The 21,512-nt window shown below is 47.4% G+C and overlaps 1 protein-coding gene across 2 annotated transcripts in view; it reads left to right on the top strand.

Moving 5' to 3' along the window:
• Window positions 1-21,512, top strand: part of SPOCK1 (SPARC (osteonectin), cwcv and kazal like domains proteoglycan 1) — a 511,698-nt gene that overhangs the window by 332,104 nt on the left and 158,082 nt on the right. For both annotated transcript variants that reach the window (XM_019660985.1, XM_019660993.1), the window contains one exon: window positions 17,338-17,452. In XM_019660985.1, coding sequence (XP_019516530.1) covers window positions 17,338-17,452 — 115 coding nt within the window. The remainder of the gene's footprint in view (window positions 1-17,337; window positions 17,453-21,512) is intronic.

Genomic DNA, 21,512 nt, shown 5'->3' with positions numbered 1-21,512 from the left:
CCCCATAAAAAAAGAAGAAGGAGAAGGAGAAGGAGAAAAGAAGGAAGTCCCTATGGGTGGGTTCTTGGTAACAATGTTTGCTCTGAGACTCGCCTCCTCACCCCAGGCCTCGGTTGATAGGGTCAAGGTGGCCAGTTGGTTCCAGCTGGACCTGATTCCAGGATGCTAATTTGGATTTTGGACTAAGAGACACATGAGTCTCTCCACGTGACTGGAGCTATGCCTGTTCATCTGAGAGCCTGTTCCACCATCTATTCCCATGAAGCCTGGAGAAGCTGTGGGAGAAGTTGGTGGCTTTCCTTCTCTGAATGAGATCCTGTGTGTACTGGTCACTGATCCCCTGAGACGCAGGCCATCACAGGGTCCCCCTGTGAAGGATGAGGTTTGCCCAGGAGTCTTCTCAGAGCCCAGCCTGTCCTCTCTCCCTGGGCCCTCCCTTGTCACGGTGCCCTCAGGACTCTTGCTCTTCTGTGGCACAGCCAACACCCCCTCCCCCACTGACCTTCAGGGAGTGTTCTGTGTAAATGTCGCTGTCCACGTTCCAGGGATCGACATGGAGCTTTTCAGCTCCAGGGAGCAGCTTTCTGTGGGCTGTGATGCTGAGGAGGGTCTGCTCACCCAGCCACTCTGAGCTGTCACAGCGGTACTGGTTGTACTGGTTCAGTGCTTTCCCTTGCCAGGTGTGGCTGCATCCCAACAAGCAAGGACTGTTCAATACCCTAAAGTGTGGCTTCTAACCACAGACCCCTGCGATGTTCTCTAGACACTATGAAAGTATCGCAGGAAGGATATGCAAGGCTCACCGAGGCTGTGAGGGGCTGGAGTGGAAAACCCTGGCTTGGAAATGGGGAAGGACTGAGGGATCTTTAGGCGGCTGGGCAGCAGGAACCACAGGCTAATAATGCCTGGTGTCCCCTCTGCCCTGGGGCCCCCCCTTCACGTTGTCGAGGCACAGGAACGTCTCTGGGATCGAATGAACCAGGACAGGGAGAAGCAGGATCAGCTGGCACCCATCACCCCTGTCTTTTTTTTAACAGGAAGTGGGCAGTTTGAACTACCATCCTGCCTAGCCTGAGCCCAATGGGGAGACAAGACTCTGTGTAAGGGAACAGGGTGCTGATAGGAAGGGGGACTGAAGGATTGAAGGCAAACGTCCACTTTAGGTCGCTCGCATCACAAAAATGCATGTACCATTTTGGGTGCAGGTTTTAGAGCCTCTGAAGCCTGTCCACAGACCCCCTCCCGCTCCCCCAGCGAACAACCTTGCATCCAAAGGAATTTCTGTCCATTCCTATCATTTTAGACGTCCGTGCCCAGGGAGTGAATTTCTGTGGGCTATCATATTGAGAGGGTATTAATTGCAGACCACGTGATTAACGGAAAGCTCTGCAGGGAGGGAAGCCATGTGGAAGAAACCATGTGGAGGATACAAGATGGTGACAGCTCCGCCCCGGGGGACACTGAGGGGGAGGGGGGGAGGTCCCTTTTTTTTTGCTCCCCTGTCATGAAGTCGCCTCTGGGATCTGACAGCACTATGACAGATGTTCAGGACAGTCAAGACTCTAAGAAAAAACAGAGTAGAGCCTGTTAAGAGGGGAAAATTCTCCAGGGCCAAGGATTGCTGAATTAATTATACAAATGTGAAAATTCAAAGGAAGAATAATTAGTCTGTTAAAGCTTAAAAAAAAAATAGTTACATTGTTTGCCAAAGACTGAAGTACCCATGGACTGAAAGCTGCTTTTAAACTAAAGAAAACTAACCCTTCCGTCTCAATTGTCTTGGGAGTCTGTGCTAAGTGAAGGAAGCACAGAATTTGAATGGTGCGGGTGTTTATTTTGTGAAGAAGTAGTATGTTCTTATGCAGCTGCTGGTGGTTCAAACACCAGTGCCTTTGGGACCGGGCAGGCAGTTAATGTCGGAGAGACGGAGCAAGGAAGGGACTGAGGCAAAACTGGGTGTATGGAGGGAGGAGAAGAGGATGATAAGGCAAAGGAGGCAGCCAGGTGGGAAGACAAACCCCAGTGCGGCCAGCTTTTCCCATTAGAAATAATCCAGAAATGTATGCTGGGTTTTATATGACTGCTAATATTTTATCACTAGCAACTTACTCAAAACTTTGAAAGCACTGTATGGGCTGGTCAAATGTACCTGGGGGACGATTGGGCCTGGGGCTGTGACCCTGCTTTGTGGCCTGTGGTGCAGGGTCCTCTTCTGTCCAAATTCTTGCTCGGCCCCTTCTGGATCTAAATGCTTGACAAACGCCTTGTCCTCTCTTTACAAGTTCTTCCATCACTTTGGCTGTGAAACAAGCCCGATGGTAACACCTGCATCACAGGGTTGCTGTAAGGATTCCATGACATCAGATGTGGCAGGTTCCTGGCAGCTCTCATGGGCCTGTATGTACCACCAGTGTGGGGATAGGCCCTCTCTTGTTCAGCGCCCGGAATGATATCTGGCACGTAATAGGGCTCCGTGAGGGTCTGGGCTTAACAAATAGATGAATTATTGGATGTCAGGCTACTTTAAATTCTGTTCTATTGATTTCCTTTTTGAAATCAAGGGCGGGAGTTGCTAAGGACATGTGTTCCTGTAAGGAATTATCCCCTAAGAGATGAATATTTGGCAAACTGTTGGCGAGGGAAGGGAGGGGTTGAGATGGTATTTATGACCCTGGAAGCATACACTAGCAGATGCCAGCTGAGCACACGAGACCAGGTCCAACAGATCACCTCATTTTTGCAACAACACTTGGTGATCGTGCTGCCATGTATTCCCCCCCACTTCTCATGCCTCCCCATGAAAGGAGTCCTGGGGTCCCTTACTTTGGGGTTCTGGGAATTTCTACCTTCTCTGATGAAGCTTTGTCATACTCCCATCTGTTAATGCCACTGCCTGAAACAGTAGTGAACTTATTCTGCAATGTGGTCAACTTGCAATTTAGTAATGAGTTCAAAATGAGTGGGCTACTTCATCAGCCTGATTCTAAATCCTGGATTTGGGCTTGGGCTTGTTAAGAGGGAACGCGATGACCCAGTGGGTCTGCCTTTGTGACGGGGACTTTGCATTGTCATCAAGGGCCTCTGGCTCTTGCTGATTGGACGGGACCCACAAAGAGAACAGACGGAGTTTTTGTTTGTCAGAGGAAGGAACACACCAGGGAGATTTGTTGCCCGTTTGAAAAAACGATTGGGCATGAAATGGATACTGTTTGGATTACACAGAAACACATCCTCTCATTAGCTTTTCAGGATCACAAAAGGCCTGATGGCTGCTTTAGCCCCAGCCAGTGGGATCTGGTGCCAAAAATCTCTGTTACACATTTGCATAGGCAAGCGGTGTTTATGGGAAAGGAGATCCCTTTTATTCATTGTTCTTCTCCTCCCTTTCCCTCTGTTCTGTACATTTCGGAGTGCCAGGTATTGGTTTCCAGCGTGACCTCCCTGAATGGAGAGGGTAAACCATCCCTGTGCTGGCGCCTGGGCCATGATGGAGGATGAGTGGAGGTTCCTGATGCAGAGCCTGGTGAGGGTGGAGTCCAGGCTCTGTGGGGGCAATGGGGGACAGTTACTGAAGGGGGTTGCTGTAGAGAACCAGGCCGGCAGCAGAGGCAGCTCCCTGGAAGTCTCCTGGAAAGTAGAGATTAGGGAGGGGCAGGATGATTTCAGTGCTGTACCTTGGCTTGAAGGTGACCTGGTGGAGAAACCTGGAGGAGAAAATGAGTCCAGTGTAGACTGGAGCAACCATAAGGAATGTTTGAGGGGAATCTTGTGGGAAAGAGTGAAACTAAGGTTTGTTGAGTACTTGCTAAGATCGGTGTTCAGCATTTGACACATTGTTTCAGACAGTCCTCCTAACTACTATGTAAGGGAGACAGCAGCACTCCCCTTTACAGCTCAGAGAGGCTGCATAACTTGCCCAAGGTCACACAGCACCCAAGGGGCTGAGCTCAGATATGAACTGGATCTGTCTGGGGCACAAAGTCCATGATCCTTTGACCTTTCTGTATAATCCATGTCATGCACCTTGGTGATTTGCTTGTCTGAGCAAAGACAGGGAGTGTCTAGGAAGCCTGAAAGCTGGGTTCTCTCTAGCCTGTTCATGTTCAGCTGTGGCCACCTGAGCAGTAGCTGGTCAAGACCCTCGTACTGAAGAAGAGCCCCTGGCCTGTCATGGAATTATGCTGGTTGTGGAGGTGAGTCCAGGTCTGGAGCAAGGCCCACATGTAGTGGCCAAGGCACCTCGGACCTCAACATGTCGGTCAGATATCTGGGGAATCATTGCTCTAAGGATACGCAGCTGAGAATCGGTTCCTAGAGGTAAGTCCTTGTCCTGCCCTTGCTGTGTGTCCTTGGGAAAGTCATGCAATCTGTCGAGACCTGTCCCTTTATCCAGTACTCCAGGGTCAGGTCCCACCGTGGGGCCTTTGCATTCCCTCTCCTGGAATGTTTCTCAAATGAACTGCAAAACGGATCTTCAAAAGGTGATCTTCCTTCTTGTGAGATCATGGCTTAAATGTCACCTCCTCAGAGAGGTCTTCCAGGACTACTCAGGAGTCCTCTGTTGCATCACTCTTAAAACTAGCTGCTTAGCTCTTATTCCTATCTCATGTTTTCTCCTTACCTTCCTCCCTTCATTTCTTCTTTCCTCCCACTCTTTCCTTCCTCTCTTCCCCTCCCCTCCTCTCCTCTCCCCTCCCCTTCTCTTCCATTCCCTCTCCTTTCTTTCTCCTTTCCTTCCTTTCTTGTTATCCCCCTAGTAGAATGTCAGTTCCTTAAGAACCGGGACTTCTGTCTTACCCATCTCTGAATGCCCAGTGCCTGTAATAGTACTTGGCAGGTAAAATTAGTTTTCTAAATGTTTGCTGAATTGACAGGTTGTAGTCTTTCCTATGTTAAATATGAATGCGTTGGCCTGGAGGCAGACGTTCCTGGACTCTCCTAGCTCTGAATCTTGTGACTTAGAAATCCCAACTTAAAAGATTCATCCAAAGATGCTCCTTGCACAGACAGTTTATTCAGCATTAACTGAACACGTCCCTCGGAGCAGACACGTGTCAGGGGACTTGGGGTTCAGAAATGATGAGCCAGACTTGGTCCCTGTTCTCACAGAGAAGGATGGAGTAGTGATTAAGCCCATGGGCTGGGGGCCATTGACGCACTGATTCAACAGCCGAGTCCTATGGTATTCCAGACACTGTTTAGGTGACACGCATGTCGTGGTGAGGAGCACAGGTACTGTCTTTGCTCACCTGAGGCGTCAGCATTGCCACTTATTAATTGCATGACCTTTGGCAAGTTCTGGTTTTTACGTCCCCATCTTTCAAGTGGAGATAATATTGGCCTTATAAGGTGGTTATAAGAATGAAATGGTTCTTTGTATTGGACACTGCAGTCTAGACCTAGAGGAGTGAAAGCATACAGAATGTTGGAGAGTTTGTGAGTTGTCTGATGTAAACGAAAGCAGGCTAAATATTGAGGATGAGGAGTATATGGGCTGGGAATGGGAACTAAATTCTAGAAGGAAAGTTTGAGGGCAGATCATGGAGGACAGAGTCAGGAAGCTCCTGTTTTTCTGTTTTTTTTTTGTTTTAAATGAGAATCCATAACTTTAACAAAAACAAGAACATCAATTCCTCTTCTTTAGTGAAAAAGAAAAATTTGCAGCCATTATAGTATTTAGAGATGATTATTCCCTGCTCTGTCTTACCTGCTAGGCACTCAGTATTTATTGCTAAAGAATAAAAATGAAAGATGTTACCCCTTGTGTTTATTCCATGTTTGTTTTAGGAAACCTCGTAGGCATTTGCCCATTATTTATTGGTGCATCTGTCTCCCACGTGTAGTTAAGACCTGATTTATATTTTATATTAGCACTTTAGGCCTTATCTTAGAGTAATGGAAGGGCGGTAATTGGCCACTGAGTGGCACATTGGTGAAGACACAGGCAGGAAAGAGAACTGTTTGTGGGAAAGGTTAAAACTGTGAATTGTTTGGCTTATTTGGATGCATGTGGAAAAGTATTTTAGCAATGATTGAACAGTGTGGGATTCAAACCAAACAAAAACAAAAAACAGAAATGAGAATATACAAGACTTAATTGATATGGTGTTTACTGAAACCTACAGTGGGAGATGCAACCATTCTTTTCTCAGCTTGGGGTGGTTTCTAATAGCTTCGAAGGTGCCCCAAGAAACCCCAGGTCCAATCAACACTAACTTTGTCATGATTGCTTTAATGTTATCAGTTAAGGAATGGAATTTAATAACCTTGGGAACCATCCCAAGGAAGCAGAACTGAACCTCCCCTAACTGGAGAAAGAAAGGACTTGGAAATGAATAGTCTCCAATTACCCGTTTATAAATCCAGAGCCAAATGTTTCTGAAAAATTAACAGTGGGAGGGATGAAAGAAGTAACAGCTTTAATATTGATATTCATACCTGGGGACCCACAAATACTTTGTAACTCATTTGTAAACCTCACCCAATGCTTGGCACGTTGAAGACTCTCAAAAAAAAGCTTTGGACTATGCAAGGTCGGTTCTTTGTAAAACCCTGGGGCCTTTCACCGGTGAGACTGGGTTCCCTGGGAACAGGTGACATGGGGATTCTGTTCCAGGGGCACGGGATACATTTTTGATTAACCAGCTTTAACTGGAGCTGTGTTCTGGTCCAGTAAGAATGAACAATTTGCTTATATGAGGGTTCTTTGTATGTACTTTTACGGCTATTGATTTTCCATCTAAGATATCAGTACCCTGGAGAGCTCTCCGCTTCATAATAGGCCCCTTTAAACTGGGTAAACACTTTCAACGCTTCTCAAACTTTTCTACCAAAGAGCCCCAAAGGCAAGGAAGAGCAGACACCTGTTCCGAGGTTCAGGGGGGCAGAACCCACCGTGAGCACATACGTTTTTGAAGTCTCTTTTAGACAAGTTGATATGAATTTTGCATTCTATTCCATATAGGCCAGTGATTACCTTAATATAAAACACAGTTTTAAATTACCTACCGTCTAGTAAAACAAATGCCACAGGGAGGTCTATGGTAGATTTGCATTCTCCTTGGCCCACCACAGTCTGAGAAACAAGGATTAGGTTGCATTATGGAAAATAGGAAAAGGAGACCCGGCTGTAGTAGATACATATTTGATGGGACTGCCTATCTCCCCTCCTTCTGCTGAAGTTTGGACTTGTCAGGGAGGTGGCCAGTGAATGAGCACCATGTTGCCTCATAGAGTTCTTTGCTGAGGTTCCCTGCCTCAGGATGCTGCACTGTGGAAGTGGCAGCCTCATCTGAGGCTCTGAGCGGTGATTTGAGCATCTCTGTCTCCGATCTGGGGCAGGCTCTCTCTGCAGACTTTATTATTCTATATAGTATCATGTAACACCTGCCCCCACCAAGGTCGATAGGACTGAGCAGAAAGCAGCCAGGTGGACAGCCTCTGTCTGAGGATCAGGAAGTACTGACCTTGTACAGCAAACCTGCCTGTTGGAGCCCTGCCTGTCCATTCGTCCCCTGCGTTCCACCTGACCACATTTCCATCCTTCCTGGACTTAGGACTTCTTGCCTCAACAGTGTTTGCCATATTCTTTCTCCTTAATTCGTCCTCTTTTTTTCCTAGCCTTTTACCAAAGATGCCTGAATATAGATCTTAGGATACCTTGACACACTCCGTGACTGTCCAGTAGAGCCTTTTCAAAGCCCAAAGGCCATGGAGGTATATGTGCAAGGCTTTGTTGTGTGCTCTTAGTGCACAGAATTTGGGGGTGTGTGAGGGGCAGGGCGTGAATTCTTTATTCCCAGACCTTATAAACTCTGAGGTGAGACAAGGCAGACAGAACACGGCTCTACTAGAGATGTAGGAACTTCCTAGTTGTCATACAGTGGTTTCAGCAGTGGCATAGATCTGGTTGATCAGCACAAGTCGCCTGAGTAAAGTGGCCCCTGAGCTTGCTGTTCAAAAAGAAACGTTAGTGTTGCCTGTTGTGGAGATGAGCCTACCACGTGGACTTGGAAAGGCTGACCAGCATCGTGGCTCCAGGAGTGGGAGTCTCTGAAATGTCCAGGGCTCCTTGCCCTTTGCGTGCCTCCACTTTCTGTGTTTGGAGAGCCAGCTAAAAAGATCTGGTAAAAGGAGGGAGGACAAGAACTGAACACACACGGTGTGCCAGGCCCTGTGCTGGGCAGCTTTCGTGCATTATGGGACCAGATCCTAATCACAGTCCAGTGAAGTGGAGCTGTTTGTCTGCAACTGAATCCTCAAGAGCTGAGGAATCTGTCAAGATGACATCAGCAGGACGTGGCACAGCCATGCCTCTCCTCTCACACCCCTGGCTCTCTGACCTGCACTCTTGGGCTCTTTTCTTCTAGGTGCACTTTATTTATTTTTTAATTTGTGGGGTGTCTGAATTTCCCCATTCCCATGGTCAACAACCATGGCTGTTGAATAACAACAGACTCATGCTCCTTGGTTCCAAAGGAGTTCTCTGGATCCCTTCGGTCTGGGAAAAGCGCGGAGTTTTATAGCCATTTTGATTGCATGAAAGTGAAGCACGGATACAAAAGATGGACTTTATGAGCTACGACACTTTTAAGTGTACCGTTTTCCTGGAGTATTTTATTTTTATTGGGCTTTTTATGTCCTCTTATTCTCCTAGATTGTGGAACTGGTTCTTATGTATTTTAAGAAATCCTCTTGCCTTTATTCATAAATGTCTTGTGAATAATTTCTGTCAATTACAATGAAATAGAACCCCAGTACCTTTACTGTTACAACATTTTAATAAATTCTGGCCACTTTGATGATGACGAAGGTTCAGACTCCTCCGTGGGTGGTGCTTGTCCCTTTACTGAGGATTGGATTCTTCTCAGGTCCTCTTGTTCATACTGCTTCGCCCCATCCCCCATCAGCACCAGGCATTGTGTGAGTCCCCATCAGTGATGTGGCCATATACACACTTCATGAAACCCTTCACAGAAGAAACCACAAGGGCTACCTGGTCCATGTTGGGTGTTGTTTCTTCAGTCATGGAGAGACTTAAGTTCACTGGGTGTTGGTATTGCCTTGAAAAGGAACTTTGACTTTTGTATTCATTAGAAAAGCAATATAAGTGTATTCAGATATCCAACAATCTGGCTTTGAGTTCGGATAGTGCAATATTTTCTTCACAGTAAGATGGTCTTCTGGGATCCTACGAGTGACATGATTCTTGGGGGAGGTGGCAGACAGGTTCAGTATGTTGATGCTTGGCACTGTAGCCATCACCTTATGTCCCCCGCATAAGCCATTTTCATGACTGGCCGATGGCTCTGAGTATCAGCTTTGGTGTGAGACTTGCCCGGGTTGAAATCCAGAGTTACCAGCTGTGTGACTACAGACAAGTTACTTAACATCTCTGTGTCAACTTCCTCATTGGTGAATTAATAATAAACCGATCAGTTTCCTCATTGGTAAATTACAACAATAGTGCATTAATCTGTAGGTTGGTGGATGTCACTGTCTCCCTGGTCAGCCCCATAATTAAATGATGCATTATGTAATAAAATGCTCCTGCTTCCCTTTCTTTCCACTCTCCTTTTTCATCCTCTCTCCCCATCCCACCTTTAAAGGGAAATCAGTTTCTTGGTGATAACGTGGAGTGAGGCTCCTTGTCTTCACCCTCCCAGAGCAGCTGGGGAACAGGGGGAGGAGTGAGAAGATAGCTTTGTGAAGCAGGGATTGGCTGGCCAAGCTAATAAAATTTTGTGGCCTGTGATTTTATGGACCATATTCCCACAGCTCCTCTAGTAAACCTCTCCTAATGCATTATTTTCTAATGATCAGGACATTTAAATGAGCCATGTTGGCCTGACCAGCGTTTGCTTATAATGTCTTGTTTTTGGCACTTGAGCAGAGGGACAAAGCTCTTCCTAGCCACCGCCTTTAGTTCTAGCCAGATGTGGGGCATCTTTAACTCGTATCTCAGAGACAAACACCAGAATCTGGTGTTGGACACTTGCTCTTGCCCCCAGTGATGGTCATGACTTTTCATTGTCTCCCTGCTGCAGACAAGAGACTCCAGGACGCGGAAGGAGACTGATATTCCTGGACTAGTCAGTGACAGGCAGCACTGGTGTCGGCCTGGAGGCATCGGAAGTCTGACTTAATTCATAGGGTGTTACAGGGGGAACCCCAGGAGATGCAGGACAAACAGGGGAAACTGAGGGCCCTGCTGTGTGAGTAGGGATGGGGCGGGCCTGGGGCTGCTTTTCAAGGGCAGCACAATAGGAAAGGAAGGGACATCTTTGGAAGTGGACAAACCTGGTTTTGAGTACTGGCTTTACTATTTACTAGATGTGTGGTGTCAGGAAGTTGCTTTGCCATTTCAAACCTGTTTTCTCATCTTTAACTTGCTTTTTCACATAATGTATCAGAAAGATCTACCTATGTTGGTGTAGATAGACCTACTTCCTCCTTTCCAGTAGCTGTGTAATATGTCATGAATAGATGTCGTTAAGGTAACCATTTCCCTATAGACGGTGTTATGGACCAAATGTCGTGTTGAAACCTTTACTCTCACTGTGCTGTATTTGGAGATGAGGCCTCTCAGGAGGTAATTGAGGTTAAATGAGATCACATGAGTGGGTACCTGATCTGATAGGCTAGGTGTTATTATAAGAAAAGACAACCTAGAGTGAGCGTGCTCCCCAAGTGGACCTAGCAAAGGCCATGTGAGGACATAGCAGGAAGTGGCCGCCCAAAAGCCAGAAAGAGAGCCCTGGTTAGAAACAGACCATGCAGGCACCCTGACCTCAGCCTTCCAGCCTCCAGAATTGTGGGATAACAAATTCCTGTTGTTGCAGCCCCTCCCCCCACCCCCACCCCCATCTGCAGTGTTTTGTTACGGCAGCCTGAGCAGACTCATAGAGATGGACGTTCAAGTTGTTTAGCATTTCCCCTCATTATGACCATTAAGAGGCACATTTTTACTTAACTCATTCACTTGCTGGGTCATAGGATGTTTCTTTTCCCTTTCTTCCCTTTTATTATTAAAATTTTTATATCTACCAAAACGTTGAAGGAATAATATCATAAACTCCCACACACCCATCCAACTGTGCTTAACAGTTGTTATCATGTAAAAGCATGGTTGAAGAATTGCCCTCGAGAAAGGCTGTTAATAGTTGAAACCCCCCCCCCCCCCCCCCCCCCACACACACACACACACACACACACACACACACACACACGTAATGTATGAGAGAGAATCCTTTTAGTTTCAACACAGAAAGAAAAGAATCCCCAGGCCCTTGGCTGGAAGAGAAAGAAAAGGTCTCTTCCCAGGGCGGGTATCATTGGTCAGATGCATTTTTTTAATCATCTGCCCCTTGGGCACACACGGTCTGTATCACTTCCCTGTCTCTCCTATTTAGACGCATGGCCAATTGGCACCTTTGTTCGTCCTTGGAGAACCTGGGCAACCCCTTGATTTGAAAGCTGAGAATGATGCCAGAGGCTTTTCACACTCCCATTTTCTGGTTCCAGCAAAATCCTTTGGGCGGGATCTCCTATTTTGTATTTTGTGAGGCTCTGCCGCAAGCCCCTCTGGAAAGGGGGAGGGAAGCAAGATGCATGCATGGGTTACCATGGGGACAGACAAGCTGTAATAAATGTTTGGGATTTTAGCTTGACGAGGTTTCAGCAGCTTGGAGTAATTTCATTGTCAATCATCCATTAAGTCACTGGTAATGAATCATGGGGAGTGTCTCTGTACTTCAGCTGAACCTCTCGGAGGAGCATGATTCGGGCAGGGAGCGATTTTAAAAGCAATAAGGAGACAACATACAGTCTTTAATTTGTCAGCTTTTTGCAAATTGAGTGGCCTTTTGTCTGAGGAAGTTTCCAGGAGTCACCAGAGTGGACCACAAGTTGACATGGCTGTTTTAGACTGTCTTTGCTTGTCGGTCTCACCAGGTAGGCTTGTTGCCTACCAGAATCCTGTGCAGTTTAATGTCCCCAGGGAGAGGGGGCATGGAGGTTCCTCAAAGGAGGAATTGGGGGCTCTAAGAGTTGACCACTGGGGCCTCTAGCCTGAACCCTCCTCTCATTAGGAGGATGATGGCGTGCAGCACAACTCTTCTTATCAAAGTGCCACGTTCCACATGAAATGTGTGTAAAGAGTTCTCTCTTCCTACCCTGTTCCACCAATGTCAGCATGGGAGGGTGTGCCAAAGACCACCAGGTTCCACCATGGTTGTCATCACTGTGGAACTTGGGGGCCATGTGGTTTTTAAGACCTTCCATGATGATGCCGCCACCTGCTCCAGTCTTCTCACCACCCCTGCTCCAGCCTGATGAAATACTGCAGTTCCCCAAGCTTTGTATGATTTCTCTGATGCCTGGAAAGGGAGATTTTATCTGGAATGTTCTTCCTCATCCTGTTCTGTGGGTTAAACTCACTTCTCCATAGATGTCAGTCTCTCTAGGAAGCCTTACCTGACCCCTGGGGGGCAGGGTGAGGTACCTCCCCTGTCTCCCATGACACACAGAACTTACTCTCCCATTGCATTGCCTGTCTCCCCTGTTGAGCTGTGAGCTCCCGGTCAACAGGAACGACATCTTCTTGTTCACGCTAGAGGTGCCAGCCTCCAGCCTGCAAAAACGGGCCTGCACGGAGTGGGTGCTCTGCGAATATTAATGGAATAAACACAGGCACGTGTCAGTCCCGCAGGTGACTCTCAGGGCCCCTTTGGGTAACCTCCACAATGGAACATCCTCTCCTCTTAGCATCTCGGAGGCAGCACCCTGCTCTGTTTACAGCGGCTATGACCCTTTGCCCGCGAGCTTAGAGGATGTGCCCAAGGACAGCAAAAAAAGTGCGGTTCCGGATTTTAAAATCTATGTAGCTAATTAAAAAATAACTCAAACTGCAAACAAGTTCAGAAACAATTAAGAGAATTAAAACATCACTACCTTAATTGAGATCAAGCAGTGAGCTTAAGAAATAAAATTAATTTTAAAAACTTACATGCAACCTGTAATTAATTGGCTTTTGAATTCAGTGTTTTTCAGCTCAACAAACCTCTCTTCAAATTAATCATTCGTGTTCTATTCCTTGAAAAAGGTTTTTGTAAAAATTATTTCAAAATTAATTGGACATGTTTCATGGGCCAGCTGGCGCTTGATTGGGTTTTGTGCATGGGCAGGAAGGATGGAATTAACTTCCTGTGGGTATCTGCTCTGTGCTAGGCACATTATCCAATGTAAGTCCACGTAAGCCCTGCAGGTACTGAGAGAGAAAAGAGGTCGAGGGGACACAGGACTTAGCAATCATAAGGGGATTGCTGCATCCTTTCACCAAGCATGTGCCTGGAGAGAAAAGTTTGGACCACAGTCTCCAGAGATCATTAGCACCTTGACAAGGAAGCTTCTATCACTAATGCTGGGTTCTCTCTCTCTCCCTCCCTCCCTCCGTCCCTCCCTCCCTCTGTGTCTCTCTCTCTCTCTCTCTCTCTCTCCTTTTCTCCTAACCTGTATGTACAGTCTCCCCATACCTTATTAAAGGGCCACTCAAATGCCACTTATTATTTTGATGTTTTATCATTCCCTTTAGAAATCCAAGCCAAACAGCCCTGTCCAAAACAGGTGCTGGGTGCCTTTCAGACGTGTCAGCTTTCAGGCATCACCGTGAGCCTTGGGGCTACTAGGAAAAGCATATTTCAGAGGCCGCATTTAAATGGAAATAACACATTTCTTTACCATCCACATCCCCTTTTAATTCCAATGTTTGCCTGTTTTTTCAAAAACAAGATGCGTCCTGGTGATTAAATAAACGCTGACAGCTTGATTTGTTACTGTTCTGTTGTTCTGTGAAGTTCATTTAAATAATTCGCATCCATGTTTGAAGTATGCAGTTCCCAGTAATTAATTTTTAGCCGGCTTGATTTCTATATGCAAATTCTTAAGGAAGTATGTGTATGGAGTTAAATGGCTGATGATTTTTATTTAGTAGTGTTTTGGGTTGGAGCTCTTTGTTTTGTTCTAGAAATGTTAGCTTCAAGCGTTGGAGGAGGGGGTGATCTACGGTATTGGCCCAATGGTAGGGTGACAGATGACAAGATGGAAATAAGAGAATCGACCAGGCCATTCATTGGTCAGTTGACTTAGTTGGGGGGTTGCTGTATTCAGAGGCAGGAGGCAGAGGGCGCACTTGCCCAGGGCTGGGCACCCTGCCTTCCTGAGGGGTTGTGGGGCGGGGAGGGCACTGAGGCTGTGTGTGTAGCACATTGGGGCAGTCCTGTGTGATCCAGCCTGGGCAGCACCAGGCCCCCTGGCTGCCCCTTACTTTAACCCCTTAAGACTAACTCTCCCGGGAAGACCTCTCAGGCACATGGTGCATCTGAGCTCTGTCTTGGCATGAGGTTGGGCCCATGATCAACTCTTTAAAGGAGATACTGGATGACTCTCAGGCTGCTGTCTTGTGGAGGTAAGGAGTTTGGTCCTGCAGTCAGCCCCGCAGGTGGCCAGTGCCCGCTGCACCTCTCAGCAGGGACTTCTCTTTTAGACCTTTATTTGCAGAATGGGCACATTAATGGCAGCCAGCTCCTTGGAAGGCTGTGAGAATTGAATATGGTAATCCAGTTAGAGGGCTCAGTTCGCTGCCTGCATGTCAAAAGCACTGGGTAAGTGTTACCTATTGTTTTTGTTATTGTGAAGGCTTATTCTTCACTCTGGAAACAAAATGCAGACACAGAAGAAATGAACAAACACCTAAGAGGTCTGTTATAAGCACTTGCCTTTCCCAGGTCTTTTCTAATTACAAATCTTAACTCATTTCATCCTCCGACAGTCAAAAGCAATCAATAGTAGGTACTGTTATTATCCCGTTTAACAGAAGGGGCAACTGAGGTACAGAAAGGTTGGTGAGTAGCGGAGCCAGCATTCAAACTCAGAAACACTGGGCTGAGAGTCTGTGCTCTTCCTATGGTGCTCGGCTGACTCACCTGCCTTGAGGTCGCACTGTCCACTGAGGCCATCTGGGTCGCAGCATGGACATTGCGTGTTCGTAAAGTTGACCGCAGAAGGAAAGCGTAGCTTGAATTTGGCCATAACGCTTGTCATGTCATACTACTGGTTTTGATACCCTAGGCCAGCCTGTCAGTCTCCGTCTCTGAGCTCCACTCCAGTGAAAATCCCCAGGTTTCTGCGGCACGTGGCACCTATGAGGGAAATGCCTCCCAGCTGGTACCTGTGGCCAGAGTTTCCAGCAGTCTGGTCCCAAGTTTGTTGAGATCCGGAAGTGTCTTTCTTCATCCTGTGGTGGCTGCAGGTGTGAGAAAGGCAGCAAAGGACCAGTATGGTCATCGTTAGTGTCCATCTGGTAATCAGCCTCCATTGTTGGCTCGCTTTTGGATAAGTCTGGCAAAGCAAATTAAAATTGATTGAACTGTCACCTGGGTTGGGGTGGGGCCCAGAGCACAAAGAAGATCACTGGCCTGAGACACACCAGCCTCCTGGTGTCTCGTGCAGATGTCCCCGGGACCAAGAGAGTTCCATCTGGGACCAGGAAGTTCCCGGTGCAAGTTTGTGGAAGGCCCAGCCTCAGAGGACTCTGAGGGCAGACACAGGCCCCCCTGCATCCCTCTCCAAGAGGCAGACCTTAGCTGAAGAGCTCTGAGTGAACACTGTGTCCCTGGGGCTCGAATCAGCCTCCCTTTCATCTTGCCGCCCATTTATTTCTGCTCAGCTACAGCAGCCAGACACATCCCTTGGGGAGTAGGCTCTGCCAGGTGACTCCCCTGGGGCATGGACCAGGACTGGAGGCTTGTTGTTGACCTGACCGGCCTAAGAATATACCTGGTTTCTGTTTATAGCGGCTGAGGCTGCTGCAGTGGAGGAAGCCACCCTGAGCTGTTCAAGCAGCAGAGATGCCTTTGGATGTTTGTGTTCAGGTTCCTTGCGACCTCCCCAGCAGCCATCTGAAGAAAATGGTGCTGAGATCCTGGGCCTGGGTGGGCTGACAGGAGTGATGACTTCCTCTAAGTGTGTGTGTGTGTGTGTGTGTGTGTGTGTGTGTGTGTGTGTGTGCGCGCGCGCGCGCGCGCGCGCGTGCGGGGACAGAGGGCAGGTCATGATGGCTGAGGGGCCAATGGTGGAGGGCACGATGGCATTTCTCATAGCAGCTTTGCTGTCCCTGTTCTGGATGCTGATTTGTTTAACCTAATGTTTGCATTGGGGAGGACGGGGGAAGCATCACCTCCCTGGCTGTGAGAGCAGTTATGAAAGATCTACTGCCTAATGCGCTTCAGGCCCAGAGCTGGGAGATGGCACGATTGCTTTTGTTTTGCCGAGAATCCCCTGCGGCCACTTCTGTGGCATCATGAGCGTGGCCACCCCAGCATGTGGACTGCTGATGAGCCCAGGGCCTGCTGCTCTGCCCGTTCGCGGAAATGTTGCAATATATGTACTGCTGTCCTTGGAGACCCTTTCTCGAGTGAGGTGGTTGAATCAACTCTCTCCCCTTCTCAGTCCCATGCACAGAGCACATTGACTAGTCAGATGGAATATCTTACGATTGTCCAGACGTGCCTCCTTTCATTGACGTGCTGGTCGCCCTGCCTGGGGTGCCTTTTCTCTCTTTGCTTTTCAAAATCCTGCCCATCCTTCAAGATCCAATTCACATATTAATGCTTCATTAATCCTTGCCCCAGAAATTGATCTCTCTGTTTCTTCTCTGGCGCTGTTATCACTTTATATGCCTGTCATGGCCCTTATCTAATTCTCCCTCGCACAATAAATATTTATGGGTATGCTTTCTTCCCTCCCTGTTGTATTGTCACTTTGTGTGGCACAAAGCTGTCTTGCACATCTTGAGGTTCTTCACAAAACTTAAAAGAGGCTTATTTATGCACACCATCCATGTGGGTTGAGCTAAAGCCAAAAAATAAAAATAAAAAACTCTGTCCTTAAGGACTTTTTATATTATAGGAAATGAGTAAAATTAGGCATGGACGAAGTCATAAAAAGCAGTAGCGGACAAATGACCAAAGAGGGAAAAGTAGCTCTTGGTCCTTGGAGCAGGTAAGATTCTAGAGGGTTTTAAAAATCACTCCTGCCCTAGATGAAGGTGCTGAAATATCCCTTGGCACAAAGCGATTGCTCTCCTGATGCTGAAGAAAAACGTGCAGCAGACACAGAAGTACCCGGTTTGGGTTTTCACTGCCCTCTCCACCAGCCTAAGAAAACAGCCCAGAGTACAAACACAGTCTATTTATTTCCCGCTTGTCTATTTGAGTAGAAAGAGAAACGAAATTTTCCCTGCAGGCCCTAACCACCACCCTCTTGTTCTTTTCACCTCAGCCCTGGACCCGTCCAAAGACCCCTGCCTGAAGGTGAAGTGCAGCCCTCACAAGGTGTGCGTGACCCAGGACTACCAGACCGCTCTGTGTGTCAGCCGCAAGCACCTGCTCCCCAGGTAAGGTGGGGGGCCGGGAGGTGCTCTCTGGCTCATGGAACCGGGGGTACCCCATTTCTGACTGGGACAGCGGGCAGAGGGACAGCCGGATGTTTGTGTGGCCATTTTTGATGCTGTTGGTGCCCTCCTCAAACACAGATTTGCAAAGAATGTCGATAACCTTATTTCCTTTAAATCAACTTTATTTGCCTCTGAGCCCTCATCTGAGCAGAGAAACAGAAAATCCTTTCTTGCTCATTAATGGCACTGTTCCCCACCCCCACCCCCCAGGATGACCCCAAGATCGAGGAAGCGCATAGCTAGGAAAACAGGGGCTAAACCTTTAATCTCCTGGTTGCCACTGACATCCTCACCATGGTAACCCTTTCAGGTCCCGTGAGGCCCAGGGACTGCCTGCTTCCAGGACCGTGCAGACTGTGGGCATCTTTGCCAGGCTGGGTGCCCTGGCTTGGAGTTCCTGCCTCCTCAGGATTACCATAGCACCATTTCTTCTGAGAACGTGTGTTGCTCTTTCCTCAGCGGGCAGCACCTGATAGCCCTCCTCCCCAGCCCAGGGGAGGTCTCCCCATTTTTCTTCAGGGTCCTTACAGCGTTTGCCTCTTCTCCTCCATCCACTCCCAGCATTATCACCCAATGGGCCTAGGCTTTTACAAATGACAGAATGAGACTTTGATTTTAGGATACTTCTGCCTTCGGTTCTGTCAAAATGCTTAAAGCAATAAAGCAGACACAGGGGCGGCCAGATGGTTCAATTGGTTAGAGCGCAAGCTCTGAACAAACAATGTTGCTGGTTCGATTCCCACATGGGCCAGTGAGCTGCGCCCTCCGCAACTAGATTGAAATAACAACTTGATTTGGAGCTGACGGGTCCTGGAAAAACACACTGTTCCCTAATAATCCCCAATAAAAATATTGGAAAAAAACCCCACATAATGTAACAGAAGTAAGTAAATTTAAAAAAGAAAAAGAATGCAGACACATAAACACAAAAAGCAGCCTTTCTTTAACAGTGGGGTTGGATGAGGCGGAAGTGGGAGAAAGGCACCTGTTTTGCCCTCTCCTTGTACAGCCAGACAACGGAGAGGTGTGGCCACGGGGATTGGAGTCACGACCCCCGGCTCTGAATTCGGCAGCTTGCTCTGCCATTCACCCACACTGCACCGCAACGTAGGCAAAGAAGCACCTTTCTGGAAGTTGCTTCCCACTGAAGCTGCCTCCCTAGGACTTTTGCTGCTTAGTTCCAGTTTGGCCCTAGAACCATGAAGAACGTGTCTTATCCCATCGTTTAGTTCTTGAAGGCTCAGCAGTGCTGTTTCCTTTGGCTGTTTCTTTGGGGACATGTTTTAGTTACCGTCAGTCCTCTAAGTGGTTTCCTTTGAGCAAAGCCCCTGTCCCCTCTGCCTCTACAAACGCGGTACCTGCAACAACAGACCTAGCCTCCATGCTCACCTAAAAACAGTCCTCCTTTGTCTCTGTAAGACCAAGATGTGAGTTATTATGATCTACTTTGCTCTTCCCCCGGACAGGAGAGTTCTCCCTGGAAGTAACATCTCTCCCCCAAATCCCTAGCGTAACCCAGGCATTGGGCTCAGCACCCACACCCTTGAATTCTTCCAGCCATTCTGTCAAGGTGGTATTTATTTTTGTCTCCACTCTAAAACATGAGAGAACAGGGGCAGAGAGAGGCATTAGTAATTTGCTTGTATATCTAGCAAATGGCAGTCATGATTCAAACCCAGGACCATCAAGCTCCAAAGCCTATGTTCGCATCACTACCGTGTGGTGATGTCTTTGCTTGACCTGTCCTTCTCTATCCATTCATTTGTTGTCACTCAACAAAAAGGCATTGAGTACCTACTGTGAGCCAGGCTTATTTTAAGCACTGAGGCTAGAGTGGTAAACAGTTCCCATCCTCAAGGAAAATCAAGTTCACTGCAGAGTGGGATGTAAAAAGTAACTTTTTTTATATTAGAAATTCCTTTTAGGGCATACGTACTCTGAGGAAAGTATCCTAGATTCTCCTGCCACACTTGATTTCTTCCTTCTCTGAAGGAGGGAAGATATGGCCCCTTTTGCTGAAAATATCCAAATACCCTTTGGGATAATGCTCTGGGTCGTTCAGCCATCTGGTTCTCTCTCTCTCTCCCCTCTTTCCCCTCCCCTCCCCTCCCCTCTCATCTCCTCTCTTCCACCTCCTCCTCCTCTTCTCTCTCTCTCTCACTCTCACTCTCTCTCATGTGGAGAGTCCATTCCCTGTTTCCTCCTAGAACATAGCCTTTTCTGGAAGTGCCAGATGAGAGATTTTTAGTTTTAAGTTCAAACCTGTCTGAGACAGAGGCAGCAAATTCACTGGCACTCAGACAGGCCCAGGTGTAAATGGTGTTTTTCTGGGCATGCCATGTTTCTGTGCTGGAAGTACTAACACCTTATTGCTTGTGCTGAAAGTATAATCCTCATCTCCCACATCTCCTGGTGACCACAAAATTGCAGTGGCTAACAGCATGGATTTGGGAATGAGACCAATCGGGGCTCCATGCCAAGGCTGGCTACTTCCTAGCTATGTGAAATTGACAAATTAGTGTACCTTTCTGAATCCGTGCTTCCTCATCTGTAAAATGGGTTCAATGAAAGTATTTACCCCATTACCTCTTTTCTATTTGCTGGAATACATCCTCTAGTAATTCTTGCAGAAAGGGCATTATGAGTATTAAATTTTACTAACGCTTGCATAGGGTATTTTGTGTATATGTTTGTGTAAGAGTTCCATAAGATAAATGTGTATTAAGTGCATCGTCTAGTGTCACATAATGACAGCTATCCTCCAATTCCTGAAACAGCTATGATAATAGTTATTAGTGTCTGATTGATTCTGGAAGGTCAGCCAGACAGCCCCAAAGTTGCATGCTCCTGAAAAAAAAAGAAACTGAGCCTAGGTACCCTGCCCCTTCCCAGTGTGATCATTTCTGCCCTTGCTGTTCCTGCCTGAAGAAGCCTGCGAGGTTTAAATTGAGGGTTACAGTGTTACGTCTGCTGCCCCCTTTGTGATTCATGGCAGGTAAGGACTAAGAAGATGGCTGCATTTCTGATAACAATGTCCGTTGGTTCATTGGAAAAACAGCCCAAGGAAGAGGCAGGTTGAGGGGGCATGCCACTCCCTTCTTAGAATTTGGGGGTAGTCTGAACTGCAACGGTGTTGGCTGTTGTCAGGAGTCCATCTTCCCTCCTACCTCTCTCAGAGCCCGAATTCCTCAGCCCGCCATATCAGCCGAGTGCATGCTGCTGCTTAGCGTCTTGGACACCTTCCCGATAAAACATCTGCCCATCCACATTATACTTCAGGGGTCCCTGTTGACCAGGGAGACCATGTTGACAACTCTATATATTCATCAATCAGGGAAGTCATCTTTCTCCCTGTGAAACATCTGTAGGCAATTCCAGGAGCCAGTCTGGCCTCTGCAGCAGCTCAAGAGGCAAATCCTGCCTGCCAGACGGTCAGGAGTGCACACACATGGAGAGGTGGCTGGGCCAGCCTTGGGCTGATTAGGAGGATGCAGACTTAGGCTGTCTTTGCAGGCAGATTGCGATAGGACAGCTAGAGGATTTCATTAGCTTTCCTTGCTTGTGGAGACTGAGTGAGTGGAGAATCTAGCGGTTTGATGCACACATCTGTGACTGCAGAGCAATTTCGGTGGCTGGGGCCGGGGCAGGGTCCAACCAGCCCTTCCTCTGCCGGAATTCTTTTTCTGTATTAGGGTTGTGTTTGGGTTTGTATTCCATTTCTTCTAGAGGCTTCAGCTACACTCACACTCTCTTTGGAAATTCTTTGTTTCATCTCTTCCTGCTATTCAGCTTGGGAAAGGAGGAATTCTTGATATGGTTTTCTGTTCACCTTTCTGGTTCTCCAAAGGGGTTATTTATGCACTAAAGAGCAGTGTGGGGGCAGCTTGGAATCAGGAAGCCTTCTCTTAAGTGACTTTTTAAAAATATTGCAATTTCTTATGTTTATAATGGTAGTTGCTTGTTATAGAAAACTGAAAATATAGAAAAGTGAAAAAAGAAA

Source organism: Hipposideros armiger, unplaced genomic scaffold (genome assembly GCF_001890085.2).
Source record: "Hipposideros armiger isolate ML-2016 unplaced genomic scaffold, ASM189008v1 scaffold_11, whole genome shotgun sequence".
Lineage (NCBI taxonomy): Eukaryota > Metazoa > Chordata > Mammalia > Chiroptera > Hipposideridae > Hipposideros > Hipposideros armiger.
This window is presented reverse-complemented; position numbering and strand designations above follow the sequence as displayed.